General features: G+C 40.6%; 1 protein-coding gene across 2 annotated transcripts; it reads left to right on the forward strand.

Moving 5' to 3' along the window:
* Window positions 1-510: 510 nt before the first annotated feature.
* On the forward strand, window positions 511-15853 carry FETUB (fetuin B). Of its 2 annotated transcripts, XM_086398296.1 has the most exons (7): window positions 511-875; window positions 1209-1319; window positions 2697-2784; window positions 4997-5166; window positions 5880-5981; window positions 14224-14313; window positions 15310-15853. In XM_086398296.1, the coding sequence occupies exons 1-7, from the start codon at window positions 648-650 to the stop codon at window positions 15682-15684; spliced, it is 1164 nt and encodes a 387-aa protein (XP_086254422.1). In that variant the 5' UTR covers window positions 511-647; the 3' UTR covers window positions 15685-15853. The 2 variants fall into 2 exon arrangements, with proteins under 2 accessions (XP_086254422.1, XP_086254430.1); XM_086398304.1 differs by lacking the exon at window positions 5880-5981.
* The last annotated feature ends 4083 nt before the right edge of the window (window positions 15854-19936 follow it).

A 19936-nucleotide genomic window follows, 5' to 3' on the forward strand; every position in this document is an offset into this window, starting at 1 on the left:
TAGCAATGTTGAATATCTTTTCATGTGCCTGTTGGCCATGAAACAGAACCCTTTCTAGCCAGATTCCAAAATGCTTTAGGGATCTCACCAGAGCTTCATGTATATGATATGGGCTTAAAGCCCTTTTTCTGATATAACAAGAATGGTGAACCCGGGTTGTGGAGTATGAAGTCACTGAGCACCATTACCACTGATTCCGGGCTCCAAGCCTGAAATAAAGGTGAGTGTGGCCAGGACATTGACTGGAGGCAAGCTGTTAGGGATAATGAGAGAGGAGGTGATAGTCTTCCTATTCTGACTCAGCTAGAGCCCTGAACACAAATCAGAATTCAATAACGGTCTCCCAGGAGCCTTGACCCAAGTGTTTGTATTGATTTCTTGGGTAACAGGAAACTTCAATCTGTTTATATGTACACATGAATGTGAGATTACTCTGGGGTCTAAGGTTATAGATAGTGGCAAATCCCAACCAAAGTACTGACTCAGCGAAATCTACGTTTGGAATTTCAGAGATAAAATAAGACACTGTGCTTCATATCCGGATCACTGGTTTAGATTGCGATTACAAAGCTGCACAAGTTGGCCTCAAGATCCTATAAACAGCCTCATTCCTGCAGCTCCGCACACTCACCCCTTCTCACCATAGGATGAATGTGCTCCTACTCCTGGTGCTCTGCACCCTGGCCATGGGCTGCGGGGCTACATCTCCACCCCAGCCAGCCGCCAGGCCCTCGTCTCTCCTCTCCCTTGACTGCAACAGCTCCTATGTGCTGGATATCGCAAATGACATCCTGCAGGACATCAACAGGGACCGCAAGGACGGTTACGTGCTGAGCCTCAACCGAGTGAGCGATGCCCGTGAACACAGACAGGAGGTAAGTGGTGGTCCCCGCCGGGGCAGGTGTTTGCACCAGCTGGGGAGGCTGGCCAGGGCAAGGGAACCCAGAGGCACCTGTTGGCTGGTGCTTTCTGAGTCAGAAACCCTGCTGAGTACATGCTGCTCTCCTCTGCTAGGGTGCTACTGCCTCTTAGTAGTATTAGAAACAAGTGCTAATGGTATCCACTCTGAAACTTGTGTCCCATCATTTATAGGAACACTTCACAAACATCAGAGCCTTTGGCTTTGCCATAAAACAGAAAGTTTCTTGGCTGGTCGTTAGAGGTTTCTGCTTCATGTGAGCTGTGCATTTCTCTTCCCCCTTGCACAGGCTGGTCTGGGATCTCTGTTCTATTTCACACTGGATGTGTTAGAGACTGGCTGCCATGTGCTCAGCAGGACATCATGGAAGAACTGTGAAGTGAGGATCTTTCATGAATCGGTGAGTACTTTCCCCAGGAGCTTGAGGGGGGAAACTAGGTGTCCTCTGTCTACAAGATGAAGATTATTCAACATGTGCCATCTTTAAATGTCCCTCTTTATAATCTCTGGGGCAGGGTGCCTATGTGGTTATTTCAATTTGATAGAAAAAATAATTTAATCAGAGGGGGTTTCTGACACTCCCACTGGGGTCATGACCCCAGAGTTGAAATGTTGCCCCCAAACTGTTTTCTGCCTCTAAAACCTTCCTGTAGGCTCTGAGCTAGGCTTAAATTGAGGGGCAAAGATCTGAGGTTTAGTGCTCTGGATGTATTTTAAGGAAAACTGTAGAAGCAATGGCAGGGGAGCTTTGGAATTCAATTTTCATTTTCTTTATTTTGTTTTCAAGAACACTTATATGAGATTTGAGGCTGGGGAGAGGGAGGGCTGTGGTATGAGTGCTCTCAGAGGTGCTTTGGAAGGATTTCGTAGTATCACAGAACCTAAAGGGAGTCAGAACTGATCCTTTTAAAGAGGACCATTGAAGAGGCTTGAAAAGAGCATCATCAGTTTTCATTTGGTTTTCAACTATCCTGAGATTATTTTCATTAATTTATATGAAACTTTATAAGTGATATAAGTGTGATGTAAGTATCTAGAAGTGTGATATAAGTATCTAGAAGTGAAGAGTTTGGCAAAGATGTCTTTTTCTAGTCATTTAACCAAACTTGTCAAACTGCACCTACCTGGTTTGGGAAAGCAAAACAGTCTATATACCCTGTTGTGAATTATGTTTGTTAGGCACTAGCTTAATAGACAAAATATATGTGCGTATCACTAGCTGCTATAACACATACACCAAAAGGATATACCAATTGCAAAATGATAGAACTTGGTTTCCCATTCATGTAAAGTTTAAAATAGAAATCCTTGATGAGGAAGGGGCTTTCCTCCAGGAGTGATTTGGAGACTGGATACTTCCATGTTGTGGCCCCCTAGACTCTGTAGCCTTCACCTCGTGGCTTCAGTGGTCACCATGCTCATCTGCATCAAGCAGTGGAAAGAGAAAGAGCATAGAGGGCAGATAGCGTGTGGCGGGGCTTTACAGGCTAGACCTAAAAGTGGTTATACATCCCTTCTGCTCACTTGGCTGTGGTTAGAGCTCATTTACACCCAGTCACATCTAAGCAGGAAGGAGGCTGGGAAGAAGTCAAGCTGTGTCTCAGGTGAAGGTTAAATTGTTTAATGATCAGCTGGCAGTTTACTCCATCCAAAAACTATGAAAATTGACCTTGAGTTTCTTGTTCCTTAAAAATGAAACGTCCAGTTTCATTTCAGGGGTATTTTTTAAAGTCTTAGTTCATTCCACTGTGTCATGAAGTGCATTTGTTGGTTCTAGGTTTATGGCCAATGCAAAGCAATATTTTACATTAATAAGGAAAAAAGAATTTTCTATTTACCTGCTTATAATTGTACTCTTCGCCCAGGTAAGAGATCACTTTCATTTTTTTCATTTTAATAACAGATGAAAAAAGAGCATTTAACTCTACTATGCTGTACTGTATAGGGTTTCTTCCATCCTCACTTCTTATTCATCCCAAAGCCAGGTTCTTTGTATACCCAGCACTTGCACTGCTCCTCGTCCCACAATTAATCTTTCTAAATAACCTGCAAAAGCTCTACATTGTGTCTTACATCAAATCCTAAATTTTCAGTCAGATGTAAATGGCACAATCTCCATGACTGGTCCCCAGGCTTCCTTTCTAGCTACCTGTGCCTTATTTCACTGACTGTACCGATTCTGCACTCCATTCAACCAGATGACTCACTGTTTTCTGAATACACGTCACATTCTCCAATCTCTGCATCTGGTTTGTGCTTCTCCCTCTGCTGAGGATACCCTCCACGGATAACCTCTGCCCTTGGAACTCCTAATTCTTTAAAGATCATTGCCAAGGCTGCTTCTTCCACCGTGTTTTCTATTCAAGAAAACAAAACAGAACAGAAACAAACAAGAAATAGTGCTTTCCTGTTCTACATCCCTATACAACTTTAGCCTAACCACTCATGGAGCACAGACCATGCGCTGCCTGGATTTGGGGTCCTCTGTCTTACATCTTATAGAACATTTTATCCCTTCTTCCTCTCTGCTACAACTCTCCCCCACTTCCTATCAAGTGGATGTGTGTATGTGTGTGCGGGTTCAGTCGTGTCAGACTCAGCGACTCCATGGACTATAACTTGCCAGGATCCTCTGTCCATGGAATTTCCCAGGCAAGAATACTGGAGTGGGTTACCATTTCCTCCTCCACCTATCAAGGGTAAGGAGTCTATAATATCATTGAATAAATGAACAAATACATACATTCATTCTGGGTCCTGAAAAGTTAGCATCCACAGCACAGGAAAATAGGATGGCTACTCATCAAACTATTAAGTGCATGTGACTCCCTTGAGGGATCTCATTCAAGTGCAGATTCTGATTCCTGTAGATCTGGGGTAGAGCCTGAGATTCTGCATTTCTAACAAGGTCTAGGTGACAACAATACTATTGGTTCCTTTGAAGGACAAGGCAACAGAGCTAAATCTTCCTGGTTGTGAAGATGAGACTCACCTAAAATAAATTCGAGGACAACTAATAAAACAGATCAAGTCTGAAATGGAAGTCCTAGGTACCAGAGGTATGGGAGGTCAGGCAATGCCTCGTGCCTGGGAGTGACAAGCTATGGATGTCACTCCCCCACAATATGCCCAAATACATCCAAATAAAACCACAGTTGATCAAAGCAATGTGTTTGCTTTGTTAGAACAACTGCTAGACAAGCTTCCTAGTGTGACTTTTACACTAGTTATGCCACCCACAGCCCCTCCCAGTCAGACATTCTAGCTGTATCATTAGTGTGATTAACCTATTCAGTCATACAGTGATTGGATCAACTTCTGTTTTCCAGCTCACATACATTGTTTAACCAAAGAGGGTGTGTTTCCGCCTTCCATATGTCATTCACTCACTCATTCATCCAGCAGGCACTTACTAAGCACCATCCATGTGTCAGACATTATTTTTGGTGCTGGTGACTAAAAGGTAAATAGAACATGACAGTAATGAAATCCCAACTCATTCTCTTTACAGAGGCAGTGATGCTGGAAGATAGTGAGCTAATTGGGAAAATGTTTTTATACCAATATAAGTTGACCCTTGAACAACATGTGTTTGAACTATCAGGGTCCACTCATACATGGATTTTTTTTTTTCATCAAATACATGCTATAATGCTACACTATACTTGGTTGGTTGAATCTGTGGGTACAGAACCATGGATACAGAGGGCTCAAAACAAAGTTGAACTGGGATTTTTGACTATGTGGAGGGTCAGCACCCCAACCTTCATGTTGTTCAAGGGTCAACTGTACTATATTATGTGTTTTTAAACCAAATTTCTAGGGTAAAAAGATTTGTGTAAGGTGAAAAAAAATATTGCTTTGTTTCTTTTTAAATCATGAAAGTAATACACGCTCCTTGTAGAACACTCTGCAGAAAGCTAAATTTCTAAATAATGCTTTCCCGCTCCGTCCTTGACAGTGCGCGGTGTTATCTTCTCTCCTTTTGATCTCCACCTCTGTTGTGATCACGTGATTTACAGAATTATGCATCATTAAGGAGTTTAATTTTAAACTTGCTCTCTTTGGCATTTACAGTTTCTCAAAGCGCGATTATCATGACATGCCCTGACTGCCCCAGCACCAGCCCCTATGATTTGTCAAACCCCAGGTTCATGGAAACTGCTACTGAGTCTCTTGCAAAATACAACAGTGAGAGCCCCTCAAAGCAGTATTCTCTCGTCAAAATCACCAAGACTTCTAGTCAGGTGAGTCTGAAATGTCAGCTACAACAACATGTCTCATAATTCTTGCCATGGTTATCAAGGCACTCCCTTCGATTAGAACCTAAGAGCCTTTTCCTCATTTCCTACCTTGGTAACCTTGATGCACATTCAATTGTGTCTAGTTTCTGAGTTTGTCTGTGGGATTTCCACTAGAATTGTGTGATTTGATTTCATTTCATTGCCCTGAAGGCAAGAAGGGAAATGGACTCATGGTCTCCTTGGGTTATTCTACTTAGGTTCACTGTTTATTACCACAGTCCCACATCTGGTTGACCACAGACCACTTAACAAGTAAACTTCTATTCTGTGTTTTAAATACAGGAGTGTATGTTGAGTTTTATGGGTTAGAGGAAATGCTCATTTGTATATGGATTGTGTTGGTATCTATCATATGGAGAAAAGTTAATTTAAAAACAAATTTACATGGGGAAAAATAAGCTCACCCAAGGGAAGGTTTTTGAGCCCATTTAAATCCTTAAGAAGGGAAGAAAGGTATGGAAAAAGTTACGTTTTCTAAATAACAAAATCATAATACAAGGTTTGGTCATGGTGGGGATCACAGGGACAAAAAGCGGCCTTTGTTGACAGTGACTCTGGGGATGTGTGGTTTCTGTAAATCTAATGTTGTCAAAGCTGAGTCATGGCACCACTTGGGAAGGTTTGATTTTTATTTCTCACCTCTTGTTTCATACTAGTGGGTGTTTGGCCCTGCCTACTTTGTGGAATATTTGATCAAAGAATCACCATGTGTCAAGTCGGAGGGTAGCAGCTGTGCACTGGAGTCCCCTGGCTCTGTGGTGAGCATTGCCGAGTGTTTTCATAACTCAAGATTTGTGCTCACAGATCATCTGTGTGTATTCATAATGTGTAAAATGACATGTGAAGTGTTGTAATGCACAAGACACTTTCATTCACCTTAAGGAGCAACTGACTAGTTAAAGATGGCCCAGATGCAATAACATTTGATCATAAATGCAGTTTTCATCAGCAATGTGGTGCCTTGGCAAAAAATGATCACAGAAGGCTATAAAATATAGACAAATCCCTCAGTGGTTGGTAGTGGCCCTGCTTTTATCTGAACAAAACCAGTTACATTTGGAATACGTCATGATGTTCCATTTCTTGGACCACTCTTTACTAAGAAGGACGAAATCAAACAGGACTTATTTCAAAGAAAGCAGCCAAGATGGCAAATGTGCCACCTTGAAACCATCTAAGGCACACCTGGTAGGAATGTCAATTGGCACAGTGGATTATAGCACAATTAGGCAAAATGCAAGCTGTTTCCCCCCATTATTCACTTAGCTATAATAAAAGTTTTATTAAGATATAATTCACATACCATAAAATTCACCCTTTTAAGGTGTACAATTCAGTGCTTTTTAGTCTATTCAAAGAGTTGAACCATCATCACTACTATCTAATTTTAGAATATTTTCATCAACCTTCAAAGAAATTCCACATCCATTAACAGTCATTCCCCTTACATCACTCAGAGGATCTCAGTTCTCCAACCAACAGTTGACCCAGGCTCATGGCAGTGAAAGCACTGAGTCCTAACTGCTGGACTTCCAGGGAATTCCCTGTATGTAAGTTATTATGTATACATATGTTTTCGTTTCTTTTGGGTATACACCTCGGAGTGGGATTGCTGGGTCATGAGAATTCTAGGCTTCCCTGGAGGCTCAGATGGTAAAGAATCTGTCTGCAAATCAGGAGACCCCTGTTTGGTCCCTGGGTCTGGAAGATCCCCTGGAGAAGGGAATGGCTACCCACTCCAGTATTCTTGCCTGGAGAACTCCTTGGACAGAGGAGCCTGGTGGGCTACAGTCCACAGGGTTGCAAAGGGTCAGATGTGACTAAGCAACTAAGCACACACGCGTGAGAATTCTATGTTTAACCTTTTGACTAACAGCAAACTTTTCCAAAGTGACTACACCAGTTTAACGATCTCATCAGCAATGTGTGAGGGTTTCAATTTCTCCATGTTTTTGTCAATGCCTATTATTACCTGGGCTTCCCAGGTGGTGCTAGTGGTAAAGAACCCACCTGCCAATGCAGGAGACGTAAGAGAAGTGGGTTTGATCCTTGGGTCAGGAAGATCCCCTGGAGGAGGGCACGGCAACCCACTCCAGTATTCTTGCCTGGAGAATCCCATGGACAGAGGAGCCTGGCAGGCTACAGTCCATAGGGTTGCAAAGAGTCAGACATGACTAAAATGACTTAGCACGCATGCATGCATTACTATTATCTGTCTTTCTTATTATAGATATCTTACTGAGTATGAAGTAGTCTCTCATTTTGGTTATATTTGAATTTTCCTAATGGCTAATGATATTGAGTATCTTTTAATATGCTTTTGGGCCATTTGTATGTATACTTTGGAGACACATCTATTCAAATCCTCTGTCATTTAAATATTGGATTATTTGTCTTTTTATTGTTGAATTGTAAGAATTCTTTATATATTCTGAATATGATTCCTTTATCAGATATATGACTTTCAAATATTTTCTCCCATTATCTGATTTTTCTATTCATTTCTATTCTTGATGATTTCTTTGAAGTACAAAAGTTTTTAACTTTAATGAAATCCTGTTTTTTTTTTCTTTTGTTGAATGTGCTTTCTGTATCATATCTAAGAATCCATTGTCTAATCTAAGATCACTAAGATTTACTCCTATGTAATCCTCTAAGAGTTTTATAGTTTTAGCTTTAGGTCTCCGACCCATTTTTGAGGTAATTTTTGTATACGGTATGAGTTAGGAGGTTCAACTTCATTCTTCTGCTTGTGAATATCCAGTTGTCCCAGCACTGTTTATTGAAAAGACTATTACTATTGTTTCCCCCATTTAATTGTATTGACATGCATTCTAAAGACCTATTGACTATTAATGTAAGGGCTTACTTTTGTACCCTCTATTTTATTCCATTGATCTGCACATCTATTCTTATACCAGTACCACACTATCTCCAGTAGTGTAGTTTTGTAGTAAATTTTGAATTGGGAAGTGTAAGCCCTCCTATTTTGTTTTCTTATTCAATATTGCTTTGAGTATTCTGAATCCCTTGCATTTTCATAATATGTCAACTTCAGAATCAGCTTGTCAGTTTCTATCTTTAAAAAGCAGAAAATTTGATAGGGATTTCATTGAATCTCTAGACCAAATGTAGAAAGGACTATCCTCTTAAAAATACTAATTTTTCCAGTCCATAAATATGGGAAGTCTTTCCATCTGTTTAGGACTTATATAATTTCTTTAAACAATATTTTGTAGTCTTCAGTGTACAAAACTTTCACTTTTTTGTATAGCTAAGTATTTTATTCTCTTTGATGATGATATAATGTATTTGACTTTTCCATTTTATTTTTTGGATTATTCATTGCAAATATATAGAAATATAGTTGGTTTTTATATTTTCACTTTGTATCCTGTAACCTTGCTGAACTCGTTTATTATTTCTAACAGTTTTTTAGTAGAGTCCTTAGGATTTTCTGTATACAAGATCATGTCTTCTACAAAGAGATATAGTTTTACTTCTTCCATTCCAATCTGAATGACTTTTAATTCTTACCTAACTTTCCTGACTAGAACTTCCAGTACAATGTTAAATAGAGGTGGGAAGAGCAAACAACCTTATCTTATTCCTGATTTTAGGAAGAAAGCATCCAGCATTTCATTATTGAATATGATGGTAACTGTAGGCTTTTTATAGCTGCTTTTTATCAAGTTGAGAAAGTTCCCTTCTAGTCCTAGTTTTGTTGAATGTTTTTATTGAAAAACAGTGCTGCTGCTGCTGCTGCTAAGTTGCTTCAGTCTTGTGCAACTCTGTGCGACCCCATAGACGGCAGCCCACCAGACTCCCCTGTCCCTGGGATTCTCCAGGCAAAAACACTGGAGTGGGTTGCCATTTCCTTCTCCAATGCATGAAAGTGAAAAGTGAAGTCTCTCAGTCGTGTCCGACTCCTAGCGACCCCATGGACTGCAGCCTACCAGACTCCTCCGTCCATGGGATTTTCCAGGCAAGAGGACTAGAGTGGGGTACCGTTGCCTTCTCCGTGAAAAACAGTGCTAGAGTTTGCCAAATATTTTTTCTGTGTTAGTGAGATAATCGTTTGTTTTTTTTTTCTCCTTTAATCTATTAGTATTGTATATACCAATGATTTTTGTACATTAAAACAACCTTGTGCTTTGGGAATAAGTCACAGTTGATCATGATGTTTAATCCCTCTATATGTTTCTGAATGCAGTTTGCCAGTTTTTTAAGATTTTAAATTTATATTTATAAGAGACATTGGCCTGTAGTTATTCCGTGTTGTCTCTGCCTGATCTTCATATAAGTGTAACATTGGCTTCATAAAATGAGTTGGGAAATTTTCCCTCTTCTATTTTATTTTGGAAGAATTTGTGAAAGATTGGTGTTTATTCTTCTTTAAATATTTGGTAGAATTCACCAGTGAAGCCATCTGGGCCTGGGCTTTTCTTTGTGGGAAGTTTATTTGATTAATAATTCAATTTCTCTACTTGCTATAAATCTATTCAGATTTTATATTTCTTCTTGAGCAAGTTTTGGTAGTTCATATCTTCCTAGGAATTTATCCATTTCATCTAACTTATCTAATTAGACAGCGTACAATTGTTTACAGTACTTCATTTTTATTTCTGAAATATTAGAGGTGTTGTACCCTATTTAATTTCAATTTCAGTAGTTTGAGTCTTTTTTTTTTTTTTGTCTATCTAAAACTTTGTTAATTTTATTAATTTTTCCCCCCGAAAAATCAATTTTCAGTCTCATTTATTTTTTTCTTTTACTTTTTTAGATTCCAGTTTATGTATTTCCTCTCTATCTTTATTATAACCTTCTTTTTGTTTGCTTTGGGCTTAGTTTACTCTTCTTTTTTCTGGCTTTTTAAAGTAGAAGCTTAGGTTATTGATTTACAATCTTTATTCTCTTTTAACATAAGCATTTGCATCTACAAATTTCCTTCTAAGCAATGATTGAATCGATTCTCACAAGTTATTCACGTTATTTTTGTTCCCATCCATCTCAAAATATTTTCTAATTTTCCTTGTGATTCTTTTTTAACCAAATGGTTACTTAGGAGAGTTATTTAATTTCCTCATATTTGTGAAAATTTCACTTTCCTTCTGTTACTCATGTCTAATTTCATCCTATTGTGGTTGGAGAATCTACTCTGTATGATCTCAATTCTTTTAAATCTACTGAAACTTGTTTTACCGTTTAACCTAAGGCATATCCTAGAGAAATTTCCATGTACACTTGAGAAGAATGTGTTCTGCTATTGTTAGGTGAAACATTCTATAGTTGGCTGTTAGGTTTAGTTTGTTTATAGTGTTGTTCAAGACTTCTGTTTCTTTGTTGATGTTCTGCATACTTGTTTTATTCATTACTGAAAGTGAGGTTTCCAACTATTATTGTTGGATTACCTATGGCTTCCTTGAATTCTGTCAGGTTTTGCTTATGTACTTTGGGGATCTGTTGTGAAGGGCACATATATTTATAGTTGTGTATTTCTAATAAATTGAGCCTTTTATCACTATAAAATGTTTTTCCTTGTCTCTAGTAACAATTTTTGTCTTAAAGTCAATTTTGTCTGATACTTGTACAGTTATTCCCAACTCTTTTCGATTACTCCTTGCATTGTAAAACTTTGTCCATCTTTTAACTTTCAACCTGTTTGTGTCTTTGAATCTGAACTATGTCTCAGAGAGGTCTCTATAAAAGGCTTTTGAGATGTGGTCTGGAGAAGGCAATGGCACCCCACTCCAGTACTCTTGCCTGGAAAATCCCATGGACAGAGGAGCCTGGTGGGCTGCGGTCCATGGGGTCGCTAAGAGTCGGACATGACTGAGCGACTTCACTTTCACTTTCACTTTTCACTTTCATGCATTGGAGAAGGAAATGGCAACCCACTCCAGTGTTCTTGCCTGGAGAGTCCCGGGGACGGTGGAGCCAGGTGGGCTGCCGTCTATGGGGTCGCACAGAGTCGGACACGACTGAAGTGACTTAGCAGTAGCTGGTGGTCCAGTGGCTGAGACCCTGTGCTCTTGATGCAGAGGGTTACGGTTTGACTCCTGGTCAGGGAACCAGATCTCACATGCTGCAACCAAGACCCTATGAAGCCAAATAAATAAAAAAAAATTTTTTAAGACTTTTATAACCAGTCAATTGAATATTAAGGAATAATTGGGAAAACATCTTCAGCATCTTCTGTGGAATCTCCCTGTCTCACTTTTCGATACCATCTTGGGCAGATCACATAGTTTTCTAGTTTCTAGTTCTTATTACTAGTTTCAGTAATAAGAATGATTTCACTTAGATTATTAAGATTCACTTTCAGGTATTAAAAATTTCCTTTTAGTCAATTCTAAATCAAAACTTCTATCTCATATCCAATTCAAAGCATTTTCCTCTCTGAGGCTCAAGCCTGACCTAGAGCTTAGGACCTGCTGTGAAGAAGGAGTCAAGGCCTGTCCTTTTGTTCTTTTTACCCCTCCTGCAATCTTTTATTTAACTGTGGCTCTTCTGAGTTTCAAGAAGAATTAAGAGAGGATTAGAGAAAAGAGTCTAAAGTCTTTTCACATTCAGTTCAGTTTAGTTCAGTCGGTCAGTTTTGTCCGACTCTTTGTGACCCCATGAACCACAGCGTGCCAGGCCTCCCTGTCCATTACCAACTCCCGGAGTTCACCCAAACTCATGTCCATCGATTTGGTGATGCCATCCAACCATCTCATCCTCTGTCCTCCCCTTCTCCTCCTGCCCTCAATCTTTCCCAGTATCAGGGTCTTTCCAAATGAATCAGCTCTTCACATCAGGTGGCCAAAGTATTGGAGTTTCAGCCTCAGCATCAGTCCTTCCAATGAACACCCAGGACTGATCTCCTTTAGGATGGACTGGTTGGATTTCCTTGCAGTCCAAGGGACTCTCAAGAGTCTTCTCCAACACCACAGTTCAAAAGCATCAATTCTTCGGTGCTCAGCTTTCTTTATAGTCCAACTCTCACATCCATACATGACTAGTGGAAAAACCATAACCTTGACTAGACGGACCTTTGTTGGCAAAGTAATATCTCTGCTTTATAATATGCTGTCTAGGTTGGTCCTAACTTTCCTTCCAAGGAGTAAGTGTCTTTTAATTTCATGGCTGCAATCACCATCTGCAGTGATTTTGGAGCCCCCAAAATTAAAGTCTGACACTGTTTCCACTGTTTCCCATCTATTTCCCATGAAGTGATGGGACCAGATGTCTTGATCTTAGTTTTCTGAATGTTGAGCTTTAAGCCAACTTTTTCAGTCTTCTCTTTCACCTTCATCAAGAGGCTCTTTAGTTCTTCTTCACTTTCTGCCATAAGGGTGATGTCATCTGCATATCTGAGGTTATTGGTATTCCTCCTGGCAATCTTGATTCCAGCTTGTGCTTCTTCCAGTCCCGCGTTTCTCATGATGTACTCTGCATAGAAATTAAATAAACAGGGTGACAATATACAGCCTTGAGGTACTCCTTTTCCTATTTGGAACCAGTCTGTTGTTCCATGTTCAGTTCTAACTGTTGCTTCCTCACCTACATACAGGTTTCTCAAGAGGCAGGTCAGGTGGTCTGGTATTCCCATCTCTTTCAGAATTTTCCACAGTTTATTGTGATCGACACAGTCAAAGGCTTTGGCATAGTCAATAAAGCAGAAATAGATGTTTTTTCTGGAACTCTCTTGCTTTTTCCATGATCCAGCGGATGTTGGCAATTTGATCCCTGGTTCACATTACTGGACCTGTAGTTGTAGTTTTCTCTTGCTGTACAATGGCCCTCTGTTTACACTTGAAAAAGTACATGCTCTATGACTCTAAAATTTATCTTCCAAGAATTTGCCATAAGGATATGTGAAAATGTTTAAACATAAAAATTTAGATTTAATCCACTGTCTTACAAAAGAGAACTTGTTAAATAACACAGAGGAATATTAGGTAGCCATTATAAAGAAAATTGCGGAAAACTATGCAGTGTCATAAAAAGGATTTTCATTATGTATATTGTTAAATGACAAAAGAGAGTTGTAAAATATTATGTACAGTATAATTCTATTTTTATAGAAGAAAAAATGTGTATTCATTGGGAAAAATGTCAGAAGAAAAGAAATCAAATCATGGTAGGAAACAGGTATCTTTCATGTAATTACAGGTCTTTTAATTTTCTTCTTGTTTATCCTATTCTAAATAACTATTACATTTATAATAAGAAAATAAACATTTTATTTTTAAATAAAGTTTAAGGAGCTGAGAGTAGTCTTGTCTGAGAAGCAAAATCTCAGGGGAAACCTACATAAAGGGCTGCTGCATGAGAGATGAAAGCAAGTTTTCTAGCTGATGCAAGGATAGAAGTGTGGCCAAGAGATAGATCCGGATTTCTGTGTGTGTCCTATAGACATAGGTTTCTGCTCAATACAAAGAATTTTCTAATAGAGTTTGTTCCTCAAGAAATCCTGAGTTTATCTCATTGGAGGCAATTTAGCCTAGTTTGGGTGATTAATTGGTAGGGATGATCTAAAGAATTGGCTCGTGCTCAGTCCTCAGTTGTGTTTGACTCTTTGTGATCCATGGATTGTAGCCTGCCAGGCTCCTCTGTCCATAGATTATCCCAACAAGAGTATTAAAGTGGGCTGCCATTTCTTCCTCCAAAAGTATTGGCTCAGAGCCTTGTGGCTCAGTCTGTAAAGAATCTGCCTGCAATGAAGGAGACAGGGATTCTATCCCTGGTCTGGGAAGATCCCGTGGAGAAAGAAATGGCAACCGACTTCAGTATTCTTGCTTGGAAAATCCCATGGACCAAGAAGCCTGACAGGCTACAATCCATGGGGTCACAAGAGTCAGACATAACTTAGTGACTACACCAGGACCACCACCATCACCTATTACATGGTAGGAGCATAAAAGTGTTGATTGGCTGTGTGTCTAAGCAAAAATGAAGTTGATTCCACTTATGATCATGTGTGCACATATAACACTGTATTTTCTTTTTCTTTAGCCTGTTGGTATTTGCCATGGTTCTCTGGGTGAACCACAAGGAAACCAGGGCAAGATTATCTCCGTAACTTGCTCCTTCTTTAATTCACAGGTATTTTTTAGTCGAGTTGTTTGTCTTTCTGTGAATAAAAGAGCAGATGATATATATTTAATTGCCTCTACCCTACATTCTCCTTTTATTTTCCTAAAATCCATGATCACCACTTTATTCAGGATACTCTAAGGCCACATCCACAAGGTAGCTGATTGAAGATCTGCTACACTTTCTTTTAGTTACAGCATGTTCCCTACAGCATAAGTAAGACCCATTTAGCTTGAATGGCTCAGCCCTCTGTGACATTAAATTCAGTGTCCCAAAGAGTCTTATCCTGAACCATAGGTAGAAGTTGTTTCCAGGGAGACACTGAATCCCTTTTTGCAAGTATTTGTTAAGCACTTACCATGAGGCAGCCTGGTATAGATGAGAGGTGGCTAAGACAGGCCACCTGGGTTCCAATCCTGTTCTGCCTCCTACAAGCTGTGTGGACATGGACAAGTTCCTACCTCGCTGAGTCCTGGATGCCTCCCCTGTAGAATGGGCTTGCAACACCTATCTTCTTCAGATCCCCATGAGACATAGGTCAGAGGATCCGATTGAAGGGGACTGCTCTGGGCCTGGCACAGAATAAGCAATCAGTAAAGGTGGCTTCTGCCACCACTACTAGGAGTGGGGAGGCAGCTTATTAGGGACTTTGAACAAGCCATCTTACCTCTCTGGGTCATTGTTCAGCTCCAAAATTTGTGAAGCTTACAGTCCAGTTTCCAAAGGTTTTGGTTTCCCCTAGCCCTTATCTGTTCTGGTTTTTTGGGCCACATGGCTTATGGAATCTTAGTTCCCCAATCAGAAGTTGAACCCTGACCAATGGCAAGTGAAAGCCCAGAGTATTAACCACTAGATGTCAGGGAATTCCCTTTAATCAGAGGCCCACTTAGCTAATCTTCTTTTGAGAATTCCATCAGAAAGGTACCAGCCAGAATAATCTAGTACCAAGCATATCAGGGACTTTCTTGGAGGACTTTCCCTTATTTGAAAGCATTCTCTTTTCAGGCTCCCACGCCTAGAGGTGAAAACGCTACTGTAAACCAGAGACCTGCAAACCCCTCCAAGACAGAAGAGCTCCAACAGCAAAACACAGCTCCCACCAACTCACCCACCAAAGCTGTGCCCAAAGGGTCTGTCCAGTACCTTCCTGACTGGGATAAGAAGCGTGAAGGTTCCCAGGAAAAGGACCCTGTTGAGACCTTCCCTGTGCAGCTCGATCTAACCACCAATCCCCAAGGAGAACCCCTGGATGTCTCCTTCCTCTTCCAGGAGCCCATGGAGGAGAAGGTGGTTGTCGTGCCCTTCCCCTCAAAAGAACAGCGCTCTGCTGAGTGTCCAGGACCAGCTCAGAAGGGCTACCCTTTTATTCTTCCATCATGAGAACCATATAGAGGATTCCTGGGGACGTACTGTCCTGCAGGAGATGTGAGGTGGTGGGGAAAAGGGGACAGAGAAATAGTTCAAACAGGCTAATAAAGTAAGTTTTTTGGACCTCTCTTGGTCTCATGTTGCCCAGAAATTGAAATAAAGCTCAACTGTTGACTTTGCACACTGGGCTACCCGCTTCCTAAACCATCCAAGGCCTCAAGGCATGCATAGATGCTTCTCTGTTTGTTATGACTTCTTACTTTTAGCCAAGTGTCTCTGATGTAGGGCCTTAGGAATATCCTCATAATTCTGATGTTGGCCTAAAACAAATAGACTGAAGATAGTTCTCCAGCAAAGATGGATTTATTTACAGGACAGTAGAGAATTGTGATTTGGGATCTGCAACTGTCCAGAGCCACACCAAGTCCCCAAACAGCAAGAGAAGGAGAAAGCCTTCATAGAGAGGAAAATGAAGTTGGGAGGGCCACAAAAACAAAAAGTTTTCCATAGTTTTTCATTGGCTGAGTCCTTGCCAGGAAAGGAAAGTCTTTCTTCTTTCTCTTGGGCTGTATTGTTGTCACATGTGAGAGCTCCTCCTCCTGGCTCCCAACTCTATTTAATTGAGGTTTCTGGTTTATTATTTTTTTTTACATTTCTCCCCTTTTGATCAAGATCTTTCTCTGAAAACACGATTGATTAAGAGTCGGATTTTCTGACTTCCATGGCTTTTTGTCATTCAGTGTCAGGAAGGACCTCTCCTGAGTGTAGTGTCTCAAATTGGAGGGAAAGTACAAAGATTACAAACCTATTTAGGTTGCATTTAAATGACATGAAAGGGTAGGGAGCTCTCAGGTCCTTGCATCTAAAGTTAATATTTTACCAAGATCCTAGACATTGGAGATCATCTGAAGCATTATATCATCAAAATTCTGTTAACAAATTTCTAACAGGCCTGGTCATCGGCTTCAGTTCTGGGGAAACTTTTCTCTCAGGTCACCAGGTGACGGGCAGGTCCAATAAGACCTTGGCACTTTCATTAGATGTATCATGTTAATCCAAGAGTCTTTGCTTTGGAGTTTGGTGGCACAAGAGCTGGTTAGCAGTACCTGATAGAGGCCTTTCCATAAGGTTGAAGGAGAGTTCTTCTGGCGACGTCTTTTCAAATCAGACAAAATCTCCAGTTGCAAGGTATGATGTCTAAGGTCTTTTTTTCCTAAGGGCACACCATGAAAAGATTGCTTTACTGGAACATGGTTATTTTTAATAGAAACAATTAGCCCTTTGCAGTATTGGAATATCTCTCCTTTATCAGCTGTGGGTCAAAAGAAGCAGGAACCAAGTGCATTGGGTGTCCTGTGACCATCTCAAAGGGTGCGAATTTTGAGTTCCAAAATGGGCAGATCTGAGATCTAGAGGGGCCAATAGCAATGCTTTTGGTCAAGGTAGTTGGAGGGCCTCTACGGATTTTTCCAAGTGAGTCTTAATGATGTTGTCAAGCCAGAGGATTGAGGGTGGTGAGCACAATGAAAGTGTAAAAGTGACCAAACAGCACATATTTATCAAAACACCTGGCAAGTAAACTGTGTTCCTCGATCACTCTGAAGTTTAAGAGGAGCTCCCCAGATAGGGAGAATCTTTTTCAGGAGGACTTTAGCCACAGAAGAGGCAGTAGCCTGTCTGCAAGGGAAGGCTTCAGTTTGGTGTGAAAACATGCAGACTATGCATGCAGAAATAGTCTTATATCCATTGGATGGAGCAAGCTGCCTGAAATCCAATATTGGTTCATGAAGTTATTTTGTCAGGATACCAATAGTTTAATGCATGTACAGTGGTGAGAAGTGGGAATTTTAGAGTCACCAGTAGAACTGGGCTGTTATTTGGTCCAAACTAGATGTTTCTCTTTTTACCAAACCAACAATTGCTGAAAAGTCTTGTTTTTTCTTTTTCTGAGGCCAGTTTTGGGGCCTCTGTAGCCAGTTTTTCTAAATTATCACTTGAGAAATAGCCCTTTGGATCATGACAGGGGTTAGGCTCCTGTGGGTCCCTTTAAGGGCAGCACTCCTTGCAGAAATCTCAGAAAGGTGAATTTCTCTTAGAAAATCAAGTTTAGAATGCCCCAGGGATCTTAATAATAGCTAAAGCAATATGTTAAAGCAGTTCTTTTAATAATTGTTAAACATAGGAGCCATTTAAAAATTTTATTTCCAGAGAAGTAAGGAAGCCACATTTTCCCCCATGACATTCTAAAATCATGAGCTACTCTGAAAGCATAGCTACTATCAGTATAAATAATAGCAGTTTTGTCCTTGGCTTAAGAACAAGCCTGTGTAAGAGCATATAATTCAGCCTGTTACGCCAAAGTAGCCTTAGGTAAAGATGCTGCCTCAACCCCATTAAAAGGAGACCAAAAGGTATTCCCAGCACAATATTTGCCATTGTCACCTTTAAATAAAAGCCATCAGCGAACCATGAGAAACTAGTGTTACCAATGGAATTTCCTACAGATCATTATAGGGATCAGGTTTATCAGCGTTAAGCAGCCTTGAAGCACTTGTCAGTGAAGAGCAGAACCATAGCCAGGTTAAGGCTATTACAACATAAAAGAGTTATGTGAGCAACAGTTAACAAAAGGACTTCATAAGAAAGAGGTAAGGTGACTGGCTGAGAAATGTTGAGCATGATAAGAGTTCAGGAGGCTTCTAACTGTATGAAGTACAAAAATAGTTAACAAGGATCCCACGACAATTTTCTCAGTGGTCTTAACCAAAAGGGCAGTGGCTGTAATAGCTCTAAGGCAAGGGAGGTGTCCCTCTGCCATAGGATCCAGTTGCTGGCCATAATACCCTGTGAGTTGACGGTGGTCCCTGTGTTTTTGGTGAGTACCCTAAGGCATTCCCTTCCTCTTCATATACAAAAAGGAAAAGGGGAATCTGATCATTGGGATGCCTGAAGTCAGGTGAGAGCTCATCAGACTCTCCTTTAAGGCCTCGAAGACTGTGTTGCCAGTTCTTCCCACAAAACTGCAGCCTTTATTGCTGAGTAAAACATAGAGGTTCGGCCATAAGAAAGAAATTTGGAATCTAAATTCATTAATAACCACCTAGCCTGAGAAAACCTCACAGCTGTGCTTAGTTTTAGGTCTGATGGGACTTAGGACACTGTGAGGTTTTATCTGGATCTCAGTTCAGACCTTGTTCTGTTATCAGATGCTCTAAATATCAAACCTGGGTTTGGAAAGCTACAATTTTTCTTTGACAACCTTAAGTCCCTTTAAGGCTAAAAGATTTAGCAAGTGGATGTTGTCTTAATGTGAGAAGGCTTGAGAAAGACAGCAAAGAAGCAAAGGATCCACCTTTTACTTTGTTGCAACAAAGTAAAACCCCTAAGGAACTTTATATCATCCCAATCATCCTTCAGCCCAGGGAATTCCCTGGCAGTCCCTGGTTAGGACTCTGTGCTTTCACTGCCAAAGGCAAGGATTCAATCCCTAGTCAGGGAATTGAGATCCCACAAGCCCCATGGTGTGGCCAAAAAACAAAAGAAAGAAAGAATATCTCAGATCAGCCCTCAGAAGGACTGTCAGTATAACCCTGAGGCATTGCTTTCCAGGTGAATTTTTTTCTTCCCAAGTAAAGACAAAAAGGTACTAACTAGCTTCTTTAAATAGAATACTGAAGACTGCAATGCGTAAATCAATTACAGTAAAAAAAAAAATTTACTTCCAGTGAGAATGGATGTTAGTAAGGTATGAGGGATAACAATGTTGCTTATGCTCAGATCAGATCAGATCAGTCGCTCAGTCATGTCCGACTCTTTGTGACCCCATGAAGCGCAGCACGCCAGGCCTCCCTGTCCATCACCAACTCCCAGAGTTCACTCAGACTCACGTCCATCGAGTCAGTGATGCCATCCAGCCATCTCATCCTCTGTCGTCCCCTTCTCCTCCTGCCCCCAATCCCTCCCAGCATCAGTCTTTTCCAATGAGTCAACTCTTCGCATGAGGTGGCCAAAGTACTGGAGTTCAGCTAAAGCATCATTTCTTCCAAAGAATTCCCAGGGCTGATCTCCTTCAGAATGGACTGGTTGGATCTCCTTGGAGTCCAAGGGACTCTCAAGAGTCTTCTCCAACACCACAGTTCAAAAGCATCAATTCTTCGGCGCTCAGCCTTCTTCACAGTCCAACTCTCACATCCATACATGACTACTGGAAAAACCATAGCCTTGACTAGATGGACCTTTGTTGGCAAAGTAATGTCTCTGCTTT

Source organism: Bos grunniens, chromosome 1 (genome assembly GCF_055505025.1).
Source record: "Bos grunniens cultivar Pamir isolate PY7600 chromosome 1, Bosgru_T2T1.0, whole genome shotgun sequence".
Taxonomy (NCBI): domain Eukaryota; kingdom Metazoa; phylum Chordata; class Mammalia; order Artiodactyla; family Bovidae; genus Bos; species Bos grunniens.